The sequence below is a fragment of the Neolamprologus brichardi genome, unplaced genomic scaffold, assembly GCF_056152115.1.
Source record: "Neolamprologus brichardi isolate AB-2024 unplaced genomic scaffold, ASM5615211v1 NODE_ptg000033l+_length_6344489_cov_1, whole genome shotgun sequence".
Taxonomy (NCBI): Eukaryota; Metazoa; Chordata; class Actinopteri; order Cichliformes; family Cichlidae; genus Neolamprologus; species Neolamprologus brichardi.
Genome location: NW_028270137.1, coordinates 1,669,909 through 1,697,500, shown reverse-complemented (window position 1 = coordinate 1,697,500; position 27,592 = coordinate 1,669,909). Strand labels below are relative to the sequence as shown.

General features: G+C 43.2%; 1 protein-coding gene across 2 annotated transcripts in view; it reads right to left on the bottom strand.

Moving 5' to 3' along the window:
- vps8 (VPS8 subunit of CORVET complex) overlaps window positions 1-27,592 on the bottom strand; it is an 80,256-nt gene that overhangs the window by 9,387 nt on the left and 43,277 nt on the right. For both annotated transcript variants that reach the window (XM_087837446.1, XM_087837445.1), the window contains exons 18-38: window positions 26,371-26,417; window positions 26,198-26,287; window positions 24,743-24,789; window positions 20,397-20,619; window positions 20,144-20,233; window positions 19,095-19,146; window positions 18,962-19,004; window positions 18,632-18,704; window positions 16,283-16,402; window positions 15,199-15,270; window positions 13,528-13,647; window positions 12,905-12,961; window positions 12,087-12,169; window positions 10,481-10,565; window positions 10,265-10,363; window positions 7,063-7,152; window positions 5,184-5,230; window positions 4,684-4,828; window positions 3,887-3,976; window positions 1,075-1,257; window positions 917-998 (exon numbers count right to left, since the gene is read on the bottom strand). In XM_087837446.1, the coding sequence (XP_087693572.1) occupies window positions 917-998; window positions 1,075-1,257; window positions 3,887-3,976; window positions 4,684-4,828; window positions 5,184-5,230; window positions 7,063-7,152; window positions 10,265-10,363; window positions 10,481-10,565; window positions 12,087-12,169; window positions 12,905-12,961; window positions 13,528-13,647; window positions 15,199-15,270; window positions 16,283-16,402; window positions 18,632-18,704; window positions 18,962-19,004; window positions 19,095-19,146; window positions 20,144-20,233; window positions 20,397-20,619; window positions 24,743-24,789; window positions 26,198-26,287; window positions 26,371-26,417 (1,938 nt within the window). The remainder of the gene's footprint in view (window positions 1-916; window positions 999-1,074; window positions 1,258-3,886; window positions 3,977-4,683; window positions 4,829-5,183; window positions 5,231-7,062; window positions 7,153-10,264; window positions 10,364-10,480; window positions 10,566-12,086; window positions 12,170-12,904; window positions 12,962-13,527; window positions 13,648-15,198; window positions 15,271-16,282; window positions 16,403-18,631; window positions 18,705-18,961; window positions 19,005-19,094; window positions 19,147-20,143; window positions 20,234-20,396; window positions 20,620-24,742; window positions 24,790-26,197; window positions 26,288-26,370; window positions 26,418-27,592) is intronic.

Here is a 27,592-nt window from a genome sequence, read left to right as displayed (position 1 = left end):
GCTGAGCTACAGAGCAACATTTCAGTGAGATCTGGGAACTTGTTTTGAGACGCTGCATCGTGGAAGTGGTTGAATTTTCACTTCTTCCATTGGCACTTTTTTTCACTTAATACGAGATATTTTTGCTTGAAATAAGTGAAAAAAATCTGCTAGTGAAAATTTTCTGTGCCTTTAGCCCAACACTCATGCACTCACACTCCGATGGACACAACAGGTACAACTCAGGATTCAGTATCAAGCTCTGGCATGCAGGATCAAAGCATCAGTGTTCAGAGCAGTAGAGGCTTCACTTTATCTCCTGAGCTATGCTAACGTGACCCACTGGTCCCTGCTGAACTGTCGACTGAGAGCGGGTAGGAAGGAAAATGGGAAGGAGGTGATACTGGTCCTGGGGCCAATGACATATTCTTTTAAGGGAGTGCTGCATATTCTATCAAACAAAGACACACTGAGCTTTGTCTGAGCACATACAGACAAAATAACTCTCATCATCTGACATTTTTAAACGCTCTAGTCTAAAATGTGGCGGTAGGACTTTAACTAAAGAGTCTCAGTAGTTTTTCCACCACTGTGGTTGAACATTAACATCAAAACCTAAACTTGATGTGTTTCACACTGTGGTTGTACTTGTTCCATCTCTGCTGTAGCACAAGCTTATAGTCACTATAAAACTGGACACTGCACAAAGGGTTATAGCTCGTCATGTTCAGGTCATTAGGCGACGGCTGTTTTTGGCTTTGTTGGATCACAGAACTGGTCAGTTTGCCTGAGCGAGGGAGCTCAGCATCAGTAACAAAATGTGTTAAATTTACAAAAAGTCATCAGAGAGCTGCACAGATCTGACAGACTAGAGAGGAAGCGTTGTCATGGTGAGGCATCTTTGTTTACATGTGTAGTGATGCACGCAGAGTGTTACCGTCAGAGGTGTGTTTAGCATTGAGCCCCTTCACTTGTTTCTGAGACGCCATCATTGTGTCCAAAAGTGGAAACCAGAGAACCTGTGAGATACGGAGAACAAGTAATAACTAGCAATGTCAGTTCTTCACTGCAAACATGCCCACGCACAGCACCCACCTCTCTCTGTTTCTGCTCCAGGCCCTGACAACTTCGATGACAGAAGACAATGATGTCGTTCACAGATTCCTTTAACTTCATCAGCACCGATTCAGTTCTTACAGCCTCGTCCTCGTCCCGTCTCCCATCCTTCGCTCCACTGTCGCTCTCAGCAGTCAGAGCACACAGCGTTTCCTTCAGTGTCTTCACAGAGAGCAAAGAAGCTTCTTGTGACAACAATTACATCCATAAGACAGCAGCAGTGTAACAACTTTCAGTATTTGAAGTATGAAAATATTTTACTTCACAATTAAAAATACTGTCTGTGTAAACACCAACACACCACTTACAGGTCACTTATGTACACGTGTTCATCTGCTTTTCAATGAGAGTGTGGAATCAGCCAATCACACAGCAGCAGCTAAGTGCATTTAGGAGAAGCTGCTGAAGTTCAAAGTGAAACTGGGAAGATTTGGGTGAAAAGTGACTTTGAACATGGTTGTTGGTGACAGACAGGCTGATGGATCGGCTTGGATTTGCCCACAAAACCATCTTGTAGGGTTTACAGAGACCAGTATGAAAAAGAAACGACCCAGTGAGCAAAAATGCCTCATTAATGCTGCAGTCTGAGGGGTATAGGTATTCTGTATCGAGCTGATGCGAAGGAGACAGTAGCTCAGATGAGCACCAGTTCTTCTTAAAGGGCTACAGCAGGAGCAGATTACAGGAGGCACCACTTCAGCTAAGAACAGGAAACTGAGGCAACACTTTTCACAACAGAAGACAGGAAACACTCATTTGATGAGCCTCAATTTCTACAGCAACATTCAGACAGACATGAAAACATGGATCCATCCAGCCTTGTGTGTGGCTTTAACTTTAGGTCTTTAACCCTTTAAGACCTACCATAGAACCAAGTCCGCCAGAGCTTATTTTTACATGCTGTGGAGCCATTTTTGGGAGCATTTCAAGTTGATATACATCAATACAACCATTACAGCCTAAATTTTAATAATATGTCTGCATTAAGTGTATAGTAATTACATAAATTGCAAAAAAGTGCAATAAACTACAAAAAAATTGAAAATCGTTTTTGTTTTTTTAACATATATTTCTAGTTAGAGAAATTTAAGAGGCTTATCCCTCAAAACTGTAAATACAAAAAAGTTGCACAAAATAGTTTCCCACCACAGGAAATTTATTTTGAGTGTCTTCATAGTTTTATTTTTGAAATACACCAATTTTTATACACTGCAGGAAAAACAAAAATAAATATTCTAATGCAAATTTGCAAAAAAGCAGCATATGCATCAAAATAAACTATTTCCAGCAGTGCAATATGAGTCCTAAGCATCCCAGAAACCACACAGAAAGTCAGAAAGTCAAACATAACTTTTAAAAACACCAGTATAGGCTCATGAGGCCCTGATGGTAAAAAACTACATTTCTGCGAAAATGATGTCACTTCCTGTTTCGGGCAGGTAATGGCGGACATACGATAGTTCACGCTGACGTCTAATCCAATGTAGGAAGTGTTATGAACAGCTGATCGGATCGGCAAAGCGTGTTTCTGGAATATTATGTTTTTGTTGCTGCAAGTGCTTTTTATGCAGTTTTTGCAAAGTTATATGTGGAAGGAAACTGTGACCGAGGACAAGCTGATGGCATAAGATGTAAGTACAACTCCTCCGGTTTCATATGCAAAAAACATTATTGCTCTAGCTCACGTGGTTGCAGTGCTGCCGGGATTTAAAAATAGTTACACAAAACGGAGCGTTTTAAAGGGTTAAGTACCAATTAAGTTAGAACTGTGCGACACGACAAAGATCTCAGACCCTGATATGTCACAGTTCTCATCCCGAGAACGATAGAAATCACAGAATAGTGCTTCTTCTGTCAGCTCAGTGACTCTTGGGCAGCTCAACTTTGAAGTGTTTCCAGCTGGGCGTCGTGAACCTGCAGTCGAGTGTTTTGACCGATGCATTAAACTATACATTTCTACACATAAGTTGCAACAGCCGCCATTTTCTCTGGTTTTCTCTGTGCCTGCATCCACGCGGTGACCATCCAAACCAGGAAAAAATATCGCCGTAAACAGTTTTGCGACGCCGTGAAACAAACGATAGCGTGTAATATGAAACAATAGATGTTTTCATTTTGTCATCTGATATATTTTGTCATATCGCACAACGCTTAATTAAACATTGTTTAAACGCTACATCCTGCCGAAGTATTGCCCGTCCCTTTACGACCACAGTGTACCTGATGGCTGCTTCCAGCAGGATAATGCATCACAAAGCTCAAATAATCTCAAACTGGTGTCCTGAATATACTCAGATGACCAGCTCAGGCGGTAGAGCAGGTCATCTACTGATCGGAAGGTTGGTGGTTCGATTCCTGACTTCCCCTAGCCAAATACCCTTGGGCAAGATACATCCATGTGTGTGAATGTTAGCTAGAAAGCACTTAGAAAAATGTGCTGGTGTGAATGGGTGAATGCACAAGTTGTATAAAGCGCTTTGAGTGCTCAGAAGAGTAGAAAAGCGCTATATAACACCAGCTCAGCCCAACAGAGGACCTCTGGTGTGAAATGTGAAGATCAATCAGAACCTCTGACGAATGTTTCAGCACCTTGATGCCACCAAGAACTAAAGGATGTGACAACGTGGCAGCCCAACAAAGGCAGTAAGGTCACTGCTTGTTGTCTTGAGTTAATCTGGTAAAAGGTTAACGATTAGAGCATAAATATTGTAGAGTCTTTACCTTACAATTTAAAGTGCAAGTGTTGCTATATAAAATCAGCTGAATTGGTATTTCGATGTTCTGTTGTTACCTCTAATGAGACAGCAAATGCTCCATGAACATCTCCTTTCATCTCCAGCAGGTAGGCTGTAGCTTCATTGCAGCGGTGCTTCTGAGTTATCTAGACATAAAAACATTGTTTAACACGGTCGCCTCAGTCTGGCTGCAGGATGCTTACCTGTGCAGTCACGACTAACATGCTGCTTTATTCTTAGATCATCCTTACACCCTGTGTCATTTCTTATATTTGAAAACACCCATTTAAGACTTGTGAATTTAAATTTACATTTTAAATCGTATTTACTACACTGTGTCGAGGATGCGTGCACTCTGCACAGTCAACAGCAAGAAAAAGAGTTCAACTGTATTTAAAGTGTTCATCCTGACTCTAGGTAACAAGTTCAACATCACAGCTGCGCAGAAATCTCTTCTTCTTAAAATGAGGTTAGTTAGGAGTCCTGGTGGGGGTTTGGGTCGAGTGGATCTGTAGATGCTTAAAAGGCTCCAGTAAAACTTCTAAAAAAGCAGCTTGAAGGCAAATGAAGCAATGAAAGGCTACAAAAACCCTTTAATGTTCTTCACACCTGAAGAACTGAAACCCTTCCTGTATATTTATAAGTGTTAATAAACATAAAGGAACATGTGTTAATGTCTTTGCCGTGTGTGCAGTCCTAGGACGGGCTAAGAGACTTCCAGGCCTCTGGTAGAGCAACACCCCCCCTCAGGCATCAAGATTACTCCATACATTAACTAATGCAGCTGTTTATGGAATCATTTGGTTTTTAACTTCTGTACACAAAAACATGCAAAGAAGAATTATAGTAGTACTTGTATTGCATCTTCTAGTCTGTAGTGCTGGGAAGTGTGGAGGAAGCTCAGAAGCTGGTCTGGGGCGAAGCGGCACATTAAATCCAGCAGGAGCTCATGGAGGTCACCTTCTTGAGGTAAGATGGACCCTGAATGAGGGCCTTCCCTGAGAAGAGCAGAGGTGACCACATAAGGAAGAAAAGAAGAACATAATTAGGTGAGAGAGAGAAATGCAGCATCTGCAAGTTGCTGGCTTCTGCTCATGTCCAAGTGATTTTCATTATCAGATGCTGAGCACAAGGGTCCCCACAAAGCTCTGTGCAAACATTTGCGTGCCTCCCAAACTTTTCTGATGACACACTCACAGCTGGACAATTTACACGGCACCAACTATGCACCTGAGGTGGAGGACTCAAACTGCAGTATAACAGCAGAACTACTTGGCAATAACATCTCCAGCTGTGTCTGCAAGAGAGCATAATCAAAGCTTAAGGCGGCAGATGGTAAAACGCACACCGTACCGTGGCTCCAAGAGGCAGTTGAGGAAATTGAAAAGCAGCTGATCATCCTTGAAAGAGAGAGAGAAGAAGAATATTTTACATAATCACTCAAAAAATAGCAGAATATCAGAGTATAAAGCACCAATATGTCCTATTAGAAAACAGTTTCTATGCATTTAACCTGCTTTGATGGTAAATGGACCGACTATATAGCACTTTTCTGCTCTCCTGAAGCACTCAAAGCACTTTATACAACAGGCCTCTAACAATCACACCGGAGAGCGACTTGGGGTTAGTATCTTGCCCAGGGATATTTGGCCTGCTGACTGGAGCAGCCAGGGATGGAAGCACCAACCTACTGATGTGATGGAGACCATTGCTTTCTCTTTATCCCTGCTGAATTATCTTTTTTCTAGTTTTGCTTTTCTAGGCTGTATCCCAATTCAGGGTCTGCAGCCTTAAAGGCCGCATTTTAAGGCCGATTACGTCACAGCGACGCGATGAAGGCTGTCCCAATTCGAAGGCTGCTCGAAATGCGGCCCTCAAATGCGTCCTTCATTTCCCTGAATTTTAAGGACGTGGCGGTGTAGACTTCGTGGCCGAACATATCCCAGAATGCATAGCGCGGCGGTGGGTGTGGATAATTTTGCCGAAAAAAAAACGGCGGATGAGTGGCGCCTGAAGAGTAACTTAGTAAACTAAGTACTGAATATTATGTCACTTATTTATGTGCAAATGTTTAATAAGGAAGAACATTAAAACATTACTGTTGGCCACATGTCGGCAAAGTCATGTGACATTAGTGACGTTTGTACTAACTTGGTTTTAAAGCCTTTACTTTAAAATATACGCCGTTCAATAGCTGAGCTTAATCAGAGAATGATCAAAGCTCATGTAGAAACAAACAAACAAATGAACAAAAGATTTTCTCCTTCATTTCTGTCAAACAAAGCTGTATGAAACGTTTCCAGCTGTTAGTATCATGGTTGCTAGGCAACCTGGGCAGCGCAACGGAGGCTAGACCGTCCCATTTCACAAGCCTCGCACTTCCGGCCTTAATGGTCTTTAAGTACGCGGCCCTTGAGGATCGTTGAGGCTGCGTACTTTAAGGCTGCAGACCCTGAATTGGGACACAGCCATAGTGTCCTTGTCAAAAGGTTACAGGTAATACAGAGGCGAGGCTGCTGGACACTGGCGCACTCTGACCACCACCAGGAGACAACGTCGTCTTGCCCGAGACTGTCCAACCCGGGGCTCGAACCGGCAACCTTCCGATTACAAGGCGAACTCCCAACTCTTGAGCCACGATCGCCCCACAGAAAGAGCACTACCAGAGCTCACTGTGACACAATCACTGTTTAGCAATCCTCCAAAAACTGGGCCCCTCTTCAGTTTCATAGGAGTCAAACTATCTCAGCATCCTCTGGTAGGAGCTCAGGCAACGGCTCTGAAAGAGGGACTAAAATTAGACTTAAAGCCCAACATTATGACTTAAGAGACAAAGTAAATGAACGGAAACTGGGAGGCTGCAGCTCACGAGTTAGAGCATCTACTAATTCTAAGGTTGGTTGTTTGACCCCTGGCTGCTCGAGTCTGTATCTGTGGACAAGATACCAAACCCTGCTCTGCAAGTCACTGATGAGAGTGTGAATGTTGGATAAAAAGCAGTTATGGAGAGAAAAACATGCATGTGTGAATGAGGCATGCTGCATGAAGTAGAAAAGTGCGATATTTACAGCCCTTTGGAAAATGCACAATATATGTATTTTATCTGATACACAACAAAGAAGAAGGCAAAGATTTGGACAGCAGGTCTCAGTCTTAATATTTGTAAATCCATTTGTGCTGTTCGAGGCTTCGTTCAGGCTTCAAATAACATCAGTATTTCTGTTGCCCTTACCTGAAGCTCAGAGACGATGTGCTGCACCTCGGTGGTGAAATGAAACAGCACTAAGTCAGCTGATTTGCTGGGGTCAAGGGTCACCACGTCCTGTGAAGGTAAAACAAAATGTTTTGGAAATGTATTTTTGGTCAGACAATTTCATCCTCCTGAATTTGCAAAACAGAAATGTGGAAAAAAGGAAAACATTTAAAAATAGCCTCCAGCAGCAAACTGGAATTCAAGCAGACTGCGAGTGCCTGAACTATTAGTTCATGTCTACTTAGTCCGCAAACGCCCGGTCCCCTCTGTGAACCAGCCTGGACTCAGGCGTGGCGAGGAGCAAGAGATCACTTGATCTAAGAGCTCTAGAGGGCAAATAAGGCTGCAGTCAGTCAGACAGACACTCTGGAGCCTGACCGTTCAGCGCTTTATATTCATCAATAAAATGTTGTATTTAATTCTAAGGTGGACTGGGAGCCAGTGAGGCGAGCACCGGGGAAACATGTTTGCGTCTCTTCGTGTCAGGAGACGAGCTGCAGCACTCATATGTGGCTAACAGCTACATATGAAGGATGACAGCAGTCCAGTAAACGTATTGTCAGGGATAACCCCCAGATTTCTGGCACAAGGTGCTAAAGTGTGCACATCTGGGTACTAGGACAGCAGCTTGATCCAAAGATGATCACTGCAGTTTTTTCCTCGTTAAAATTAAGAAAATTTGAGGCCATCCAGGTCTTAACTTCGTCGAGACACTGAAATAAGGACGATCATGTGTGTCATCTGAAACCAGCTCACAAGTGTTAACTGATGATGTCAGACAGAAGCATCAGGATGAAGTGTGACGTGTACAGGGCGCTCTGCAAAACTGATCAGACAGCAGCTCAGAGTGCAGACGGGAGATGACCAAAGAAACAACCCGAGAGATCCTCAAGACACAAAGATAGATAGCTCAGTGTTGGCCCCGTGATCAGGAGGTCAGGGTTCGATTCCCCTGAGCAAGGCACCGTCCCTACACATTGCTTCACTGCTGCCTAATGGCTGCTTCACTGAGTGAATGGGTTCAATGCAGAGAGGAATTTCCCCACGGGATCAATAAAGTATACATTATTATTATTATTCATCTAATCATGATCCAACGCAGCAGCTTCTCACTTACTGAAGTCAGAGTGAAAAACATTATTTGTTATATAAGACTTTCTTTCTCCAGTGGCGTATCTATGCTTAACCGTCGGTGCAGGCATGGAACCTCCCAAACTAAGACAGCGTCCGGTTTCCTTTCTCTAAATAGATAAGACTTCGTTATCATATCTACCACATATATACTGTGTTTGATCTGTGTAGGGTGACTGGATTTCTGCCTGGCAACAGGGTAATAAAGATGTGGCAGGAAACTATAGGGTCTGCTTCCTGTGTGCTCTGTGTGGACTGAAACCATTTCTACAAGAATAAAACTAACAAAAGACCAAAAGCAGCTGTTGATTTCTTTTATTTAATGCACTAAACACAACAAGAGAGAACCACAAACAAGGAGCAGCTTAAGGTGTCAACAATAAAAGCTTGTCAGAGCATCTAAGGACAGGAAACAGCATCTGTATGGCCATCGATGAAGGACATCCGAGACATTTGACGGACCTTCAGACCAGACTGATGTCTGAGCTTCTGCAAATGGAGATCTGTCAGTTAAGGCCACACTATTGTTAAACCTCTTGAATTAAAGCTTCCAGGTTGCACTTTAATCCCATGTTGATTGTCTTTCATGTTGAAGCACAAAATTACAAATACTTGTACTAACTGTTGACCTTTCACAGTAACGGTGACGCCAAAGTTAGGGACTGTTTGCCTTCTTAGACTTTTGTATGTAAATATATCTATACATGCATATTTTTATGTATGTATGCATATGTATTTAATTATATCATTAATTATGTATATTTGCAATTTATGTATATTGCAAATATACGTTTGTAAAAAAGACTTTGATTCAAAAATGAAACCAAAGTGGATCCACAGCAGTCAGAGAGTCAGAATAGGCTGTTATCTTTTGTAAACACTTTGCTATTGACAGAGTGAGCTACAGTATGCTAACCACTGTAACATGTCAGAAATGTCAGAAATCTCTCATTGCACTGAGAATTTTAAACACCTACGACCAGTGTTGGGAAGGTTACTTTTAAAATGTATTCCATTACAGATTACAGATTACATTCCCCAAAATGTATTCTGTAACGTATTCAGAATATGTTAGAATATGTTCACGTTACTCAATGAGAGTAACTTATTCTGAATACTTTGGATTACTTAATATATTATCATGCTGTTTACAACTACATGAATGTACTATTGCTGTGATTTATTACTGTTACTGAAGGTCCGCGGCTCCGAACCGTAGTAAAGGGACCTCTGGCTAATACGGTGGGTTCTGTGTCGGCTCGTAGCCGAAAACTAGCTTTACTTTGTTGTCTGGGTCAACTTTGCTAGCAGAGACAGAGAGAGGCGTTGAAAGGCTGCTCCAACAGAACTTATTGTTTCAGAGGAAAACACGAACACGGCGTACAGTCGAGTCTTAATAGCTTACTTACAGCTGGGCTCGTCAGGCTCTCTTCTTGGCTGCAGTGGTTATTATTATATTTACATGCTTCCAGCTCCCGTTTCTGCTCGATGACAGCTCGTACTTTTCCTTTTTCTCCCTCCCTCGCTCACAGACACATAACAGGTATGGCAGTCCATTCTCCCTGCAGCACGGACTACACTGCCCATGATGCTACATTCTTTAGAGCTATACCTGTAGCATTCTGCCTGTTAGCTTAGCACAACAACAACAAAAAGGCCTCTCTCACCCAGGAAACACGCAGAGAGAGAGGTCACCCTGTAACCATGGCAACCGTAACGCTGCCTGGAACAACAGAATGTAGCTGTCAAACAAAACCCAAACAGTCCTGACCCGCCACAATATGAAACAGGGAAGTACCGCCGTGTAATCCATTTATTTCAACAAAGTAACTGTATTCTAAATACCACCTTTTTAAACGGTAACTGTAACGGAATACAGTTACTCATATTTTGTATTTTAAATACGTAACGGCGGTACATGTATTCCGTTACTCCCCAACACTGCCCACCAACTACCACAGTAATAAGTACCAGGATGTAATGCACAGCTGTGTGTGTGTGTGTGTGTGTGTGTGTGTGTGTGTGTGTGTGTGTGTGTGTATCTACTAACCCTTATGTGTTTCAGCACTTTGCTCTTGACTCTTTGTTTTTCCTCGTGGCTGTATCCAGGCATGGACAGCAGGTTGTGGATGTAGTTAAAGATTTCCCACTGACAAACAGTCACACACGTCATCAATTATTCCATATATATAATATTTACATACACAGTATAATACATGTGCAAGTTTACACTTTTAAGTCAAATGAACTGAATAATCTGCCGCACCTTTCTGAGGGGGTCTTTCAGGTAGCAGTCAATGATCATGTCATACTGATGATTCTTCTCATAAAGAAACTCACAGATTTGGTAGCTGGTGGTAAAACACATGATAATGAGAAGAAACTCCTGTAGCATTGCTACCATTTGAATTACATGATTTATTCATATATAAACTCTCAGCTGTTTTCACAGGTAACTTATGTAAAGATCCACAATCTTATATCATCAGTGTTGATGTGAAAATGCACAAGAGTGAAATTTCACAAATATGTCGTGTATATCAAATATTGACAAAGTTAACCCTTTAAGACCTACCATAGAACCAAGTCCGCCAGAGCTTATATTATATTTTTACATGCTGTGGTGTCATTTTTGGGAGCATTTCAAGTTGCTATACATCAATACAACCGTTATAGCCCAGATTTTAATAATATGTCTGCATTAAGTGCATAGTAATTACATAAATTGCAAAAAAAGTGCAATAAACTACAAAAAAATTGAAAATCGTTTTTGTTTTTTTAACATATATTTCTAGTTAGAGAAATTTAAGAGGCTTATCCCTCAAAACTGTAAATACAAAAAAGTTGCACAAAATAGTTTCCCACCACAGGAAATTTATTTTGAGTGTCTTCATAGTTTTATTTTTGAAATACACCAATTTTTATATACTGCAGGAAAAATGAAAATAAATATTATAATGCAAATTTGCAAAAAAGCAGCATATGCATCAAAATAAACTATTTCCAGCAGTGCAATATGAGTCCTAAGCATCCCAGAAACCACACAGAAAGTCATAAAGTCAAACATAACTTTTAAAAACACCAGTATAGGCTCATGAGGCCCTGATGGTAAAAAACTACATTTCTGCAAAATGACGTCACTTCCGGTTTCAGGCAGGTCATGGTGGACATGCGATAGTTCGAGCTGATGGACGTAGGAAGTGTTACGAACAGCTGATCGGATCGGCAAAGCCTGTTTCTGGAATATTATGTTTTTGTTGCTGCAAGTGCTTTTTATGCAGTTTTTGCAAAGCTATATGTGGAAGGAAACTGTGACCGAGGACAAGCTGATGGCATAAGATGTAAGTACAACTCCTCCGGCTTCATATGCAAAAAAAATTATTGTGCTAGCTCACGTGGTTGCAGAGCTACTGGGATTTAAAAATAGTTAGCAAAACAGAGCGTGTCTGCTCCGACCGGTTTTAAAGGCTTAAAGCAGCAATAAAACACTATAATATTTGTATTTTCTATCACTCAGATGTCTTTGTGCTATGCATTGTTCATAATGACAAATCTATCAGTAATCTTCACATTTAGAAACTTCTCAGCTTCTCTGAGTCCAGGTTTACACACCATTTCAGGTTTTTGGCAAACAAATCTCAACTCTGTTTGGTTCATCTGTTGCCCTCAGTGTCCACTTGTTTAAAGCAAGAAAACTTAAAGAGACATTTTTCCTTCAAAGGCTGGTGGAACCACAGCAGTCAGTTAAATCAGGAGTGAATATCAGGTAAAGTAAAAATTACTCATGCAAAGTTTGCAGTTTTAAGTAAGTGTTGATAAATGTTGCAGTTTTTTTAAACCTGAATTCTCCTCCGTTGTGTTCAGCTACTTACAACTTGGCTTTCTCTGCCAGAATCAGGAGTCTTTCTTCATTAAACTGGACCACACCCCCGACCTGCAGGAGCTCCAGCAGAACCTTTAAATCAATCACAAAAAAGAGCTGAAACATGATGTGAGGAGCACGTGTTTAGTTCTTCAGTTGTTAAGCTTGAATCCAGCAGCTGAATGCAGTAGTTGTGGTCAAAGCTTCTCATTTACTCATCAAAGGCGAGATCTAATGATGCAACATCTTTAGTGACTTAAACAAAAGACTTGGTGCTCAAGTTTGAATTTATTTTGGATTTTCTCTAATCTACGAGATCTCACAGTTATTAAAGACGTATGCTGTACAATCAGTCGATGCAGGAAGGAGAACCGTTCAGTGAAACGATACGATGATCCACAGCTGTGTGTCAGACAAGAACAACACTAAAGTCCAGCAGCTGCTCGCTGCCGTCTACAGACTGTAGTTAAAAGACGGAGGGGAAACTTTTTTCAGATGTGCTGCTCCGAATGCCAAATTCAAAATTAGCTCACGTTTGTCTGAAAACGGTTCATTTTCTCAGTGCAAACATTTGATGTATTTTCTATGATGTGTGTTTTATTGTGAACAAAGCTGAATACAGGGCTCTGAGGACCTGCCCTCCCCAGCAGTCGTGATCCTGACGCACATTTACAACAAGAGCGACGACATCAGTGTTTTAGAAAACGCTGTGTCTGCTTCCTGTGCCAGGAGGTCGACGCGTTAGAGCTCGTTGACGCCTATCGGCACGAAGGCAACAGCGAGCGAGCACAAGGTCACGAGAGAGAGACGGAGGTTTGTGTGTTTAACCTGCTGCCTTTCAGTGTGACGGGAATCATCGTCCGGACAACACAGGAACTCCAGCACCTGCACAGACAATGAGATCATTTAAAGATCAGAAACAGTAAAGACAAATTCATTTAAAGACTCAAAGTTGAAACATGTCATCGACTTATTTTCAGTTTATCGTCGAGAGTCCGTCTGGCTTCTCATTACATCAGGGAGAGGGTAAGCTGTGCTGTGGCTAAGACTAGATCATCTTTAATCCTCAATATGTTACATTAATATGTTAATAAACACTTTGTGTGCACAGACACGAGCTTCGACTTTGCCAGATGACTTTGTAAACAGAGAGGTGCAGGGGGCGGCCCGATGCAGCTGCAGCTCACCTGTAAGCAAGCAGATAAAAAGGTTTGTGTTTGTGCTGCGTCACAGATCTGGAAGCTGCTTTTCAAGGAGAATAATGGTTCTAGTTTCTCCTCTAAATCCAGGCAGGATTCGATGGTGTGATCCAAATGAGGAAATCAATCAATCTGTTCGTGGTCATGTGGTTTTGTGATGTCGTCACATCAGAAATGCTGAATAAACATTGAAACTGCTTCGAGGACGGCCTAGTTGAAAAAAAGACTGAACGTGTAACAGCTACTGGTCACCTGATCAAAGAGCTTCCTGTTCACAAACAGGGTGTTGTCTGGTTTGGCCAACTGACGAGCTAAAAAGGTGAAGAGCCCGCCCACTTGGGAGGGAGTGAAGTCTGCGTTGTCCACCATGACCTAGAAAACAGAAACGCAAACAACAGAAACAATAACAATGACTGTACCTTACTACATGAGTCAACGTTTTCCATTAAGTCTGTTTTATTTCCCACATATGGTATAAAATAAATAATTTCTTATTTTGGATTTTATCTACAGCTGTGCAAAAGTCTTGAGCCACCATCATTTCTTTGTCTGTTTCTTCCACTGAGCCAGATTTAGTTTCTGGTCTCAGACCAGTGTGACCGATGAATCACTCAATCATAACAAAGAAAGCTAACGCAAGGACTGAGCCGGAAGTTTTCAGACTATCTAACTGATTCTATAAAATGCCAAAGATAGCGTAGCTGTTTTGTTTTTTTAACTGGCGTTCAGTGTGTCCTTCACAAAAGTGTGAGGACTACAAACTGCCTACAGATGAAGATCTGAAAGTCACGTCCATAAGAAAGAGGAAAAAGAAATCCAGCAAAGACCCGACACACAGGGTGTCGTGTCAGGAAGGCAAGAAGAGCAGAGTGTGGCCAGGGCTGGAAAGCTGCCGCCACACATAACAATAAAGAGTTTTTCACAGCTGTCGTGTGCTCACTGCCAGTGTTGGGGAGTAACGGAGTACATGTACCGCCGTTACGTATTTAAAATACAAAATATGAGTAACTGTATTCCGTTACAGTTACCGTTTAAAAAGGTGGTATTTAGAATACAGTTACTTTGTTGAAATAAATGGATTACACGGCGGTACTTCCCTGTTTCATATTGTGGCGGGTCAGGACTGTTTGGGTTTTGTTTGACAGCTACGTTCTGTTGTTCCAGGCGGCAGCGTTACGGTTGCCATGGTTACAGGGTGACGCTCTCTCTCTCTGCGTGTTTCCTGGGTGAGAGAGCGCCTGTTGTTGTTGTTGTGCTAAGCTAACAGGCAGAATGCTACAGGTATAGCTCTAAAGAATGTAGCATCATGGGCAGTGTAGTCCGTGCTGCAGGGAGAATGGACTGCCATACCCGTTATGTGTCTGTGAGCGAGGGAGGGAGAAAAAGGAAAAGTACGAGCTGTCATCGAGCAGAAACGGGAGCTGGAAGCATGTAAATATAATAATAACCACTGCAGCCAAGAAGAGAGCCTGACGAGCCCAGTTGTAAGTAAGCTATTAAGACTCGACTGTACACCGTGTTCGTGTTTTCCTCCAAAAACAATAAGTTCTGTTGGAGCAGCTTTTCAACGCCTCTCTCTGTCTCTGCTAGCAAAGTTGACCCAGACAACAAAGTAAAGCTAGTTTTCAGCTACGAGCCCGACACAGAACCCACCGTATTAGCCAGAGGTCCCTTTACTACGGTTCGGAGCCGCGGACCTTCAGTAACAGTAATAAATCACAGCAATAGTACATTCATGTAGTTATAAACAGCATGATAATATATTAAGTAATCCAAAGTATTCAGAATACGTTACTCTCATTGAGTAACGTAACGGAATACGTTACAGAATACATTTTGGGGCATGTAATCTGTAATCTGTAATTGAATACATTTTAAAAGTAACCTTCCCAACACTACTCACTGCTCACATTGTCGTTTTACCTGAAGTAAGATGTCCACTATCCTCTGCTGGTACTCAAGGGCCTGCTTGTCATTTTTAAAGTCTTCAAATGTCTAGAAAGAAGTGAGAACATCCCAATGAGTGAAGAACAAAAAGTAATAACTGACATTTCACTTTTCGAGGGAAACTTCCACATCAGTCTGCACTCTGTGGTTATTAAAATATATCTACACTTATCCCCTAAAGGTGATCCTTCAGGGTACTGTGGTGGTCTCCCAGTGCCGACCTGTCGCTTCACGTTCACTCTGCCTCTCTGCATTAAGGGAACGACACTTTTCCTTTCCTTCAGAGGACACGGAGCACACACGTTGTCGTCTGCTTCCTTAGCTGACACGCCTGGTTTCCTTTGCCACTCAGCATCAGTATAAAACTCAGGCATCATCAGATCATTGTAGTCTCACACACTCAGTAATACTCAGTGTGCAGTTTTAACTCATCAGTTGCTAACGTCTTGACTTTTCCTGACCCCTCCCCTTTGCAACCCTGCCTGTCAACTCTAATTCCAAAGCAAACAGACATTAAAGAAAAGGCTGGACTCATCTTAAGCTTGGAGCTCCCTGCATACCTGCACAGCTCCCCTACCACCCTCATCTGGCATCACACCTCCTGTTTGTAAAGTAAGCTGTGTTGAAGTCCTCTGACACAGTAACAACAGCCAGAAACACTGACCTGTGAATTCAACATCTAAAAACAAAAAATGTGCATGTTAGCATTGAAGCGCACTGATAACTCCTGTGTGACAGAGCTAGCTAAGATGTGAGGATCTATATAAAGTTATCTATTCCAAGTTTATACTGTACATGCAGAGTGCACTGTGTTTGATCACTGTCTCTGCATGTGCTGCTCTGTATGCCCACTACTGGTCTTTGTAAGATTCTTTATGTTCATAATTGTCTCTGTTTGCCATATTTTAATGACAGATGATCTTCCGAGGGGAATTTGCATCTCCTCCTGCAGTCGAACCGGGGAAACCAGCCAACTGGGTAAACCATTAAACCATCAAACCAAGCCAGGCTAAACACAAACAAAAACAAACAAAATAAAAACCCAGATTTTTAATCTCACCATGGCGAGAACATTGAGAAATTCCCTGGTGTCAAAGTGGAGGAGTGTACGAATAAATGGAAAAACGTCCTCTTCCTCGGACGAGTCAGCTGAGTGGAGACGGATCAGGAAGTCAAAAACCTGACGGACACAAAAACATGTCAAACATTAGTCACCAGTGTTTAGAAAAAAGGCCCCAGCATCACTGAAAGCTTTCTCTGTGATGAATCCACGGATGATTTCTTAGTCAGATAATCCGATGAGACAAACCAACGAGTCTAAAACTCCCAGAGTTACATTTGAGTGCTGCTCAACAGATGATGTCATAACCAACAATCACACCTGAGGCGATGCTGAGCTGTGTGGGTCCCTGCATGTTGTAACCAAACAGACAGAAAAAAACAGAAACGGATGTTAAATGTGACACAAAAGTGTGTTACTACAAAAGATGTTCACATGTTACTAACGACATCCTGTGAAAAGTGTGGCACATGGATGAAACGCCGCTTTACACGTCTGCGTGTCTAATCTGTACGTTTGTCTTCAACATGACTCTCGGTGTAAACCCGCAGCTCTCATGTTGAAGGTGAAGTTCCTCTTCGTCTTCTTTGTTTCATCTCGACTAAAGGCCTGTTACAGCTGAAGAGAAGCAGTCTGAAAGCGTGGCCACTATCACTCTTCACAGTGGGTACGGCGTTCTTCTGACGATGCAAAGTGTTGGTTTTGCACTAAACACGCGATGTGGAGAAGGCCGGAGATTGTTGTAACATGTACTCCACAACCAATACTTCCAGATGTTCCTGCAGCTCCTTCAGAGTTGCTGTAGGTCTCTTGGCAGCTTCCCTGACCACATCCAGTTCTTTGTATTCCCACTGTTCTCCCGAAACCTTCAGGTGTCTGCTGGAATGCTGACGACGAGGAGGAATTCCACCTTTCAGCAGAACAATGACCCCAAATGTGCATCCAAAGAAAAAAATGGCTTCACATGAAGATTAAAGGTCGAATCTTTTTAAGATTTCCTCCGTACAGATTCTGTAGTTTGAGGATCGCAAATCTGATCTCAGATCATCGTCTGGCGTTCCTCTAACAATCTAACAATCCCAAACGGAATCACGCTGTGAGTGATGATCTCCAAGACTGAACTCTTGAATCCCATTCCTGCTTTCCCTTCTGGGAAGGCCCTGACACAGATGGCTTATTAGACTAAATTACCGTAATTGTCGGGCTATAAGCCGCTACTTTTTGCACAAGCTTTGAACCCTGCGGCTTTTAGTCAGGTGCGGCTTTTCTATGGATTGTCCATGATTTTTGTGACATCGTAAGAGGATTTGTTTTGTTTGTTCCGCTGTTCTCCGGCACTACGTTGCCTGGCGGAAGGATCAGGGTTCAAGAGTGGTATGTTGGTCACATGTCCGTCCGCCAGGCAACGTAGTGCCGTACAAGTAGCGCGAAAAACAAACTTCAAAGTAGCGCTACGCGTTCAGCGGGAGGCGTGGATGATGAGCGGAGATAAACTTGCAAAAAGCAAGTTATGCTCAACTCCACCAGTGGATTCTGACAGCGTGGAAAAGTGTGAAAACATCCATGATCACCAACGGATTTCGAAGGGCTGGACTGCTGCATGATGGAGACACCGCCACGGCCCTTCAGAGGGTGTTCGACTCTGACACTGACAACGAGGATTTGTTTGGTTTTGAAAGTGACAACGAAGGAGAGAAGCGGAGAGTGGATGACGAAGGACTTTGGTGGTTTTAGTGCGCAGGAAGAAGAGAAAGATGGTGGTGAATGACTGACTTTTCTTCTTGTTAAAGCCGTGTCACTGCACCTGAGCCTAAAAGGTTACATATGATAAGTCAACATTGAAACACCTGCAGCTTTTAGTCAGGTGCGGCTAATGTATGTACAAAACAGGATTTTCCCCTGATTTTAGCTTGTGCGGCTAATATTCAGGTGCGCTTTGTAGTCCGGGAAATACGGTAATCCCTATTATAGTGAGGATGATCAAGGACTCAGTGAAATGAGGCAAACATCCAGTTGGTTTTGTAAACAGGCTGGGAGGGCGCTGACCCAACCAGCTATATTTCTCTGCTACATCACTCAAACTGTCCTCAGCCGTGTTTCCTTACACACTAGCATCAGCACAGCTGGTTGGTTATGTCCAGTTTACTCTGCTGGAGCGTCTCGTGACTCGGTGCTATCAGATTGAACTGAACCAGAAAAAATGTGTTTAACCAGCTAGTATTTCTGTTACCAACTAGCAAGAGCAACAGTCTGATAATAGACGTTCACAGGATTAATGGACCTCCAGGCTTTGTGATTTATAATCATAGTTAATCAGTACAACAAACACCCAAAACTGTATCTGCATACCTGGTTCTTGACTTGAACCACAAGGTCTTCTGGGATATCTCCAAGTGGATACGCCCTCCCTGCAAGACAACAGCTACACACACACACACACACACTATATATTGTCAGATATATGTATAAACAGTGGTGTGTTAAGATACTGTGAACATAATACAAAGATTAATGGCTGTGAAAAGTTCAACTCAGGTGCACACACCTAAAGCCACGAAAAAATCACTTAAAATCACAATAGACGTTTGGCTCCTCTTCCACAGTAAAAGTAGCATTTATGCTAAATAGAGCTTTATGCTACAATAAACTGAGGAATAAGTTGATATTTGCAAGAGTTACCTTATGTACACGAGTAGTTTGTTCCCCATTACCACGTTCTCATCTAACCACGAAGAGAAATGCAGAGATTATTGATGAAAAGCTTTGATATCAAGACGGACAAAAATAGATCAAATGTGGTTTTGAGTGTTACCTGTTAGGCTCCTCCCCTCCTTAAGTGTTGGACCAATCACTGCAAAGAGTTTCTGAAATAAAGAGCAGAAGGATTTATCAATCAATTCAGATGTTTTTTTAAAGGTTTGTTAAAAAAGAAAAAGAAAAAAAAAAGAAGCTTTGGAGACGAGCAGTAAACAAACTGTTACCCATCATGCACCAGTACGTGGTGCAGATGGATCAGCTCTGCTGCCATGGCAACCCTCTACATCTGTCTGACAGACTGTCCAGCAAACGTGATTTTTATGAATCGTTCTCATTTAAATCCAAACTGAATTGAACGCAGTGTTAATCTCACTGACTAAAACGTTCATTACACTTCTGTCAGTCGCCTTTATTTCTGATGAAACGAGACGATAACTAAATCAAAACTAATGCATAAGGACAAAAGCTGATGAAAGGACACTTTGTCACTGAATAAAAATGAGAGGAAGCCTTATATGTTTTCTGCCCTCTGATACTGTAAATGTTGTTGCTGTACTTGGATAATAACAATAACGTGAATTCAGCTGTTGTCCCATTCTTGTCTGACAGCAGATTCCTGCTAACAGTCCCGCGTCGCCCTTGTTGTACTTTTGTTTTCACGCCTGCCTCAGACCTTCAGTGTTTATAGAGTTCCTACTACAAAGCCATGCTGTTGATGTAGTATGAGGTTTAGCATTGTCTTGCTAAAAAAGACATTGTGTGGACATTCTGATCTAAACCCTGTGTGCACGTTTCAGCTTTGATGGAGCCTGTACTACATACTGCTGATTAATGAGGATTTGTAGATACAGTTTTGCAGATTGGTCACGCCCCCTCACTAACATACCTTTTTATACCCAATCACATCACTGACTTTTTGCTAATCAACCACATTAGTTTCATCCATCTTTTTAGTAACACTTACTTTTCATACTTTGGAACCTTTGTTGTCTCTTAAAATGATACATTTTCATTATTCTAAGTCATGTCAGACAATAACATACTAATTCTGTACATAAACTGCCCTGCTGTGATGAAGTTTAAACTTTTTAGTGGAGGACCTACCTCCATTGGAGTGATGTAGTCATTCATCCCACTGTTGAAAACGTAGATCATTGCATCATAGAGCTGGTTCTCCCAACATACTTGAACCACCTACACACACAGACACACACAGGACCATTTATCAGTAGAACTGTAAAGAGTGCTCAGACTGTTCTCAGGCTGCTGCTGACACAAACACACAAACACAAACACACAGAGTTTGACAGCTCGCACAGTGTTTGCTGGATAGTTTTTACTACACATGCATACACACCTGCTGTATGTCCAAGCTGGTAACATCTAGGTGGACGATGCATCTCTCCAGGCTGTCCATCATACCGTTACTATGGTAGTGGTCAAGGAGGTCCCTCATAATGGCTGGAGTGAGGTGTCCAACACGATCAGCGACAACGTACGACTCCAGTGACTCCAAGAACACAGCTTTAGCAACCATGTTCTCTACCAGCCGCGAATACAGCTGGTTAAAGAGGAGGTCACTGTACACACACACACAGACACACACACACACACACACACACACACACGCACACACAGAAAAAGAAAATCTGAAGTCAACATTGTTGGTGGCACAACAAAAACATATATTTGGATCAGTTCCCTCCATCTGATGCAGTACATGAAGTATAAAGTACTTCCATGTGCTCAGACCCAAACACACATGTACAGTGTTACATATACACGTGTGCACTGGTGCAGTTTGTTAAATATCTTCATTGTAATCTACAACCGTGTTTCAAATGCTGTCTGCAAGTTTAAAAACCTACATTGAATTAATTAAATAAATAAAATTACAAAAGAAATTTTAAGATCTTTTGTCTTCATTTTAGTGTCAGAAGTTTTGATGACCCACTTTGGGGGTTTTTTGTAATTGAAGTCTTTATTTGTTTTTAACATTTAACCACATGAAAACATAAACAGAACAACAAACAAAACAACAACAGAAAAAAGAAAAGACAGCTTCCAATCCCATGGTTAATTCACCTTTGTATTTTGGGTCTATTTTCAATACTTACTAACTATCGGTACACCCGCAAAAAAAAAGGACAATAAAATCAAATTCTTAAGTTATTCCATTACTGAGTGCCTACACAAACATACAACGCAGCAAGCATAAAATTTAACTAAAGATAATTGCCCTGACCAAATAAATTCCAACCATCTCAGCCAAAAACACGTCCCCATGATTTGTCAAAACCCTCCCTATCATCATTAATCCTAGCCAAGAATTTTTCATACGACACCATTTTCAGCATATTTTCCTTCCACCTATTATATTCTGGAGGAGATGGTTCCTTCCATACACTGAGAATAACTCAAGCCGCTGCGATCGCCCCCACCTTTATAACCACAAAGTCATATGATGACCCACTTTGTTGAAGATTATTCAGTAAGATTATACTGTCAACTTAAAGATAAAGGGACTGATAGCTACTAAGCTTTTTTCTTCAAACTGAGCCTCATTCATCTGATCACACATTCATAAAAGCACTTTTTTCTATACTTAAGTGGTTTGTCTGAAATTCACGGTCACACAGTCAGCTGATTCACCAACTTTCCGATTGGTAGACGACCTGAGCCAACGCTGCCCCAAAGATAAAATAGCAGACCTAAAAGGTTATCCATCCACTATCCTCTTCCCTCATCCTATCAGGGTCACACCTCACACAGGTCTAAGCTATGGGCAGTTTAGATTCACTAAGTAACACAACCCCACACACGACACGTTTTTGGACTGTGGGAAGAAGCTGCAGTACTCGGAGAGAAACACAGAAACAGGGGGAACATGCAAACTCCCACATGAAGGCCGGGTGGTGGAGCTGAACTCAGGAGCTTCTGTGTTTTGAATATGAAATAATGAATAATTGCTGAATTCTAGTCACCAGATACTGTGGGAGGTGTATCTGGATAAGATGTGATTCAACTTTTAATCATGAAAAATAAACATTCAGCCCACATGATGATGATCAACTACTGAGTCACCATGAACTCTACTGTACACTCAAGTGTGTGTGTGTGTCTGTGTGTGCGTGTGTCTGTGTGTGTCTGTGTGTGTGTGTGTGTGTGTGTGTGTGCGTGTGTGTGTGTGTGTGTCTGTGTGTGTGCGTGCGTGTGTGTGTCTGTGTGTGTGTGTGCGTGCGTGTGTGTGTCTGTGTGTGTGTGTGTGTGCGTGTGTGTGTGTCTGTGTCTGTGCGTGCGTGTCTGTGTGTGTGTGTGTGTGTGTGTGTGCGCGTGTGTGTGTGTGTGTGTCTGTGTGTGTCTGTGTGTCTGTGTGTCTGTGTGTCTGTGCGTGTGTGTGTGTGTGTCTGTGTCTGTGCGTGCGTGTCTGTGTGTGTGTGTGTGCGTGTGCGCGTGTGTGTGTGTGTGTCTGTGTGTCTCTGTGTCTGTGCGTGTGTGTGTGTGTGTCTGTGTCTGTGCGTGCGTGTCTGTGTGTGTGTGTGTGTGTGTGCGTGTGTGTGTGCGTGTGTGTCTGTGTGTCTGTGCGTGTGTGTGTGTGTGTCTGTGTCTGTGCGTGCGTGTCTGTGTGTGTGTGTGTGTGTGTCTGTGTCTGTGCGTGCGTGTCTGTGTGTGTGTGTGCGCGTGTGTGTGTGTGTGTCTGTGTGTCTGTGTGTCTGTGCGTGTGTGTCTGTGTGTCTGTGCGTGTGTGTGTGTGTGTCTGTGTCTGTGCGTGCGTGTCTGTGTGTGTGTGTGTGTGTGTCTGTGTCTGTGCGTGCGTGTCTGTGTGTGTCTGTGTGTCTGTGTGTGTGTGTGTGTGTGTCTGTGTGTCTGTGCGTGTGTGTGTGTGTGTCTGTGTCTGTGCGTGCGTGTCTGTGTGTGTCTGTGTGTGTCTGTGTGTGTCTGTGTGTGTGTGTGTGTGTGTACATGTCTGTGTGTGTGTGTGTGTGTGTGTGTGTGCGCGTGTGTGTGTGTGTGTGTGTCTGTGTGTGTCTGTGTGTCTGTGTGTCTGTGTGTCTGTGCGTGTGTGTGTGTGTGTCTGTGTCTGTGCGTGCGTGTCTGTGTGTGTGTGTGTGCGTGTGCGCGTGTGTGTGTGTGTGTCTGTGTGTCTGTGTGTCTGTGCGTGTGTGTGTGTGTGTCTGTGTCTGTGCGTGCGTGTCTGTGTGTGTCTGTGTGTGTGTGTGTGTGTGTGTGTGTGTGTGTGTGTGTGTGCGTGTGTGTGTGCGTGTGTGTCTGTGTGTCTGTGCGTGTGTGTGTGTGTGTCTGTGTCTGTGCGTGCGTGTCTGTGTGTGTGTGTGTGCGTGTGCGCGTGTGTGTGTGTGTGTCTGTGTGTCTGTGTGTCTGTGCGTGTGTGTGTGTGTGTCTGTGTCTGTGCGTGCGTGTCTGTGTGTGTCTGTGTGTGTCTGTGTGTCTGTGTGTGTCTGTGTGTGTGTGTGTGTGTGTACATGTCTGTGTGTGTGTGTGTGCGTGTGCGCGTGTGTGTGTGCGCGTGTGTGTGTGTGTGTGTGTCTGTGTGTGTGTCTGTGTGTGTCTGTGTGTGTCTGTGTGTGTGTGTGTACATGTCTGTGTGTGTGTGTGCGTGTGCGCGTGTGTGTGTGCGCGTGTGTGTGTGTCTGTGTGTGTCTGTGTGTGTGTGTGTCTGTGTCTGTGTGTGTGTCTGTGTCTGTGTCTGTGTGTGTCTGTGTGTGTGTCTGTGTGTGTGCATGTCTGTGTGTGTGTGTGTGTGTGTGTGTGTGTCTGTGTCTGTGTGTGTGTGTGTGTCTGTGTGTGTGTGTGTGTGTGTGTCTGTGTCTGTGTGTGTGTGCATGTCTGTGTCTGTGTGTGTCTGTGTCTGTGTGTGTGTGTGTGTGTGTCTGTGTGTGTTTCTGTGTGCATGTCTGTGTGTGTGTGCATGTCTGTGTGTCTGTGTGTGTGTGTGTCTGTGTGTGTGTGCGTGTCTGTGTCTGTGTGTGTCTGTGTGTGTGTCTGTGTGTGTGTGCGTGTCTGTGTCTGTGTGTGTCTGTGTGTGCGTGTCTGTGTCTGTGTGTGTCTGTGTGTGTGTCTGTGTGTGTGTGCGTGTCTGTGTGTGTCTGTGTGTGTGTCTGTGTGTGTGTCTGTGTGTGTGCATGTCTGTGTGTGTCTGTGTGTGCGTGTCTGTGTCTGTGTGTGTCTGTGTGTGTGTCTGTGTGTGTGTGCGTGTCTGTGTGTGTCTGTGTGTGTGTCTGTGTGTGTGTGCGTGTCTGTGTGTGTCTGTGTGTGTGTCTGTGTGTGTGTGCGTGTCTGTGTGTGTCTGTGTGTGTGTCTGTGTGTGTGTCTGTGTGTGTGTGCGTGTCTGTGTGTGTCTGTGTGTGTGTCTGTGTGTGTGTCTGTGTGTGTGCATGTCTGTGTGTGTGTGCGTGTCTGTGTCTGTGTGTGTCTGTGTGTGTGTGCGTGTCTGTGTCTGTGTGTGTCTGTGTGTGTGTGCATGTCTGTGTGTGTGTGCGTGTCTGTGTCTGTGTGTGTCTGTGTGTGTGTCTGTGTGTGTGTGCGTGTGTTTGTGTGTGTCTGTGTGTGTGTGTGTGTGTGTGCGTGTCTGTGTGTGTTTGTGTGTGTCTGTGTGTGTCTGTGTGTTTGTGCGTGTCTGTGTGTGTGTGTGTGTTTGTGTGTGTCTGTGTGTGTCTGTGTGTGTGTGTGTGTGTGTTCACGTACGCCCTCTGTAGCAGCAGGCAGTAATCCACCAGGACTGGAACTACATCCTGAGAGAAACAGAGAGGGTCGGTAGAGAAACATTCATGTCAACAAAGCAGAGCTGATTATCAGTAATAATCAGCTGCACACACATGGCCCATTGATAAATCATGTTGACTGCAGAACATTTATGAATACCAGCAAGGAGAGAGATACACCGAATGGAAACACTGGAAAACTTTTTCCTGTTCACTCTCTGTGTGTAGACCTCTCTGCATTGACACTTGTTATTAATCTCTCTCTTCCACAGCATGCTGTCCTTCTTCTCTCACTCCAACCAATCACAGCAGATGGCCCCGCCCCTCCCATAGCCTGGTTCTGCTGGAGGTTTCTTCCTGTTAAAAGGGAGTTTTTCCTTCCCACTGTGGCCAAAGTGCTTGCTCACAGGGGGTCATATGAGTGTTGGGTTTTCTCTGTATCTATTATTGTAGGGTCTAATTTACAAGCCTTGAGGCGACTGTTGTTGTGATTTGGTGCTGTATAAAAAAAAATGAATTGATTTGAATTGGAAATTACTTTTTCGAACAACACGGGTAAATTTCTGTATCCTAAAAATGTTGTACAGCCACCGGCCACCAGATGGAGCATCACTGTTGAGAAGCACCATCAATCTGTTAGTCTAGGCCTGATCTTTTTCTTAACACCGTCAGAATGAGATCCCGGATACAAGAGGCAGAAATGAGCCTTCTCTGAAAGGTGGATGGGCTCTGCCTGAGCAGAGGGTGAGGACTTCAGTCAGCTGGGAGGGGCTCAGAGTGAGCCAGGTGATGGCAAGGCATGTACTACCGGGCACAGGACACACTGGAGGGATTACACATGTGCAGTCCAACTTCAGATAAGTGGGGAAAACGATGGTGTACGATTATGGTTATGGTTGTCATTCATTCTTGAGCAATGTGCATCATTCATAATGCACCAGCACACTTTTTAGTCTTTATTTATTTATTTTTTACACATCTTTGTGGTATCACGCTTTTGTGTTATAGTTTATATCAGTTCGTCTGTTTAGAGCATAACGTTGGTTCGATACGAGGTGCTGCACATTTAAGCAAGCGTGTGATTAATGGATTTGTCTTTTAAACTCTTCTGGAACTGAAGCTGATATCTGAGTGTTTCTTAGTCAGTCTCATTTTTCTTTGTCGCTGAGTCAACTAAGAGGTTCGTTGGAACGTCCCTAGCTCTAATTATAATACTTTGCAAACCAGGGAATCTGTTTTTTTCTACAAAATACAGAACTTGAGGCCAATATGTTTGATGAATTCAGATCCTGAATAATAAGTAAAAACACTGGCAAAAATAATGTCAGATGTAAAACCAGAAACTGTTCAGACTCGTCAGTTTAATACAAAGTAGACTGCTCGGTTGGACTCCAGTACTATGCTACTGTCTATGTGGCTACACACTTGTTTAGTTTACCTGGAAATGTTGCTCCATTACTTGGATTTTGCCTTGTTCTGGACACTTTTTCAAAGCATGCTCAGCAAACTGGAAAAGGATCTCGATCATCTGTAGACACGGTGAGTTTAGAAAGCTGAAACGTCAAAGTAAAAGTAGATTTGATACAACAGACAACGTTTATCTTTCCTTACCTTGTCACTGACCACTGCCTTCCTCTTCAGAGAATCTCCATACAGGCCTTAAAAACACACAGTTCACAAATTATCTGTCACAAAACTGATCAGTATATTAACATTGCTTCATTTTAAAGATGTTATGAGTATGGTTACATTTAGCTACAAGCATGCAGTGATACTGTTTGTCGTAAACTGGCAGAGGAAATGACCCCACTGTTGGTGCTGGTCAGGAATTATTCTTTGCAGGCAGCTTATTATGGTCCTGCTCAAGAGAGTCAACGGATTTGACCAAAGTGCCAAAAGTGTGCATTAAAACTTTATAGCCCCAAGACAAATGGCAGTGAAATCCAGGATACACATATCATAATTGATGGCTGGTCACACTGGATATGACGAAAGTCTGGATTATACCAGTCGGGGGCGATCGTGGCTCAAGAGTTGGGAGTTCGTCTTGTAATCGGAAGGTTGCCGGTTCGAGCCCCGGCTTGGACAGTCTCGGTCATTGTGTCCTTGGGCAAGACACTTCACCTGTTGCCTACTGGTGGTGGTCAGAGGGCCCGGTGGCGCCAGTGTCCGGCAGCCTCGCCTCTGTCAGTGCGCCCCAGGGTGGCTGTGGCTACAATGTAGCTGCCATCACCAGTGTGTGAATGGGTGAATGACTGGATATGTAAAGCGCTTTGGGGTCCTTAGGGGCTAGTGAAGCGCTATAGAAATACAGGTCATTTTACCATTTACCATTGTGCACATTTCTGGAATGCCAATTAGTTAATCACATATCATTCCACTTCTACCTTTTACTGTCAATGGAGATACCAAAAGGCCACAGGTGCCATTTCAGATAGTCTTAAAGTTGGAGTGGTCAGGGCACCTTTCTATGTCTTACACTTCTTCTACAAAGATCTGCGTGAATTACTGGGCATTAAATGTGTACAGACGAGCATGTATCATCCAGAGACTGCTGCGTTGGAGGAATGCCCTCAAGAGGACTGTGCAGACCGCTGAGCGCATCATTGGCAGCTCTCTATCCAGTCTACAGGATATTTACACCTCACGCTACATTCAGAAAGCCACTAGCATCATGGATGACCCACATGGCCCCTCCCACCAACTGTTTACTCCTCTTCCATCCAGAAGACGACTCTGCAGCATCACGAGTGATCGTTTTCCCCGAGCAGTCCGGCTCCTGAACACCATGCTGCCCTCCAAACACACTTCTTGGCTACATAACTCTCATTTC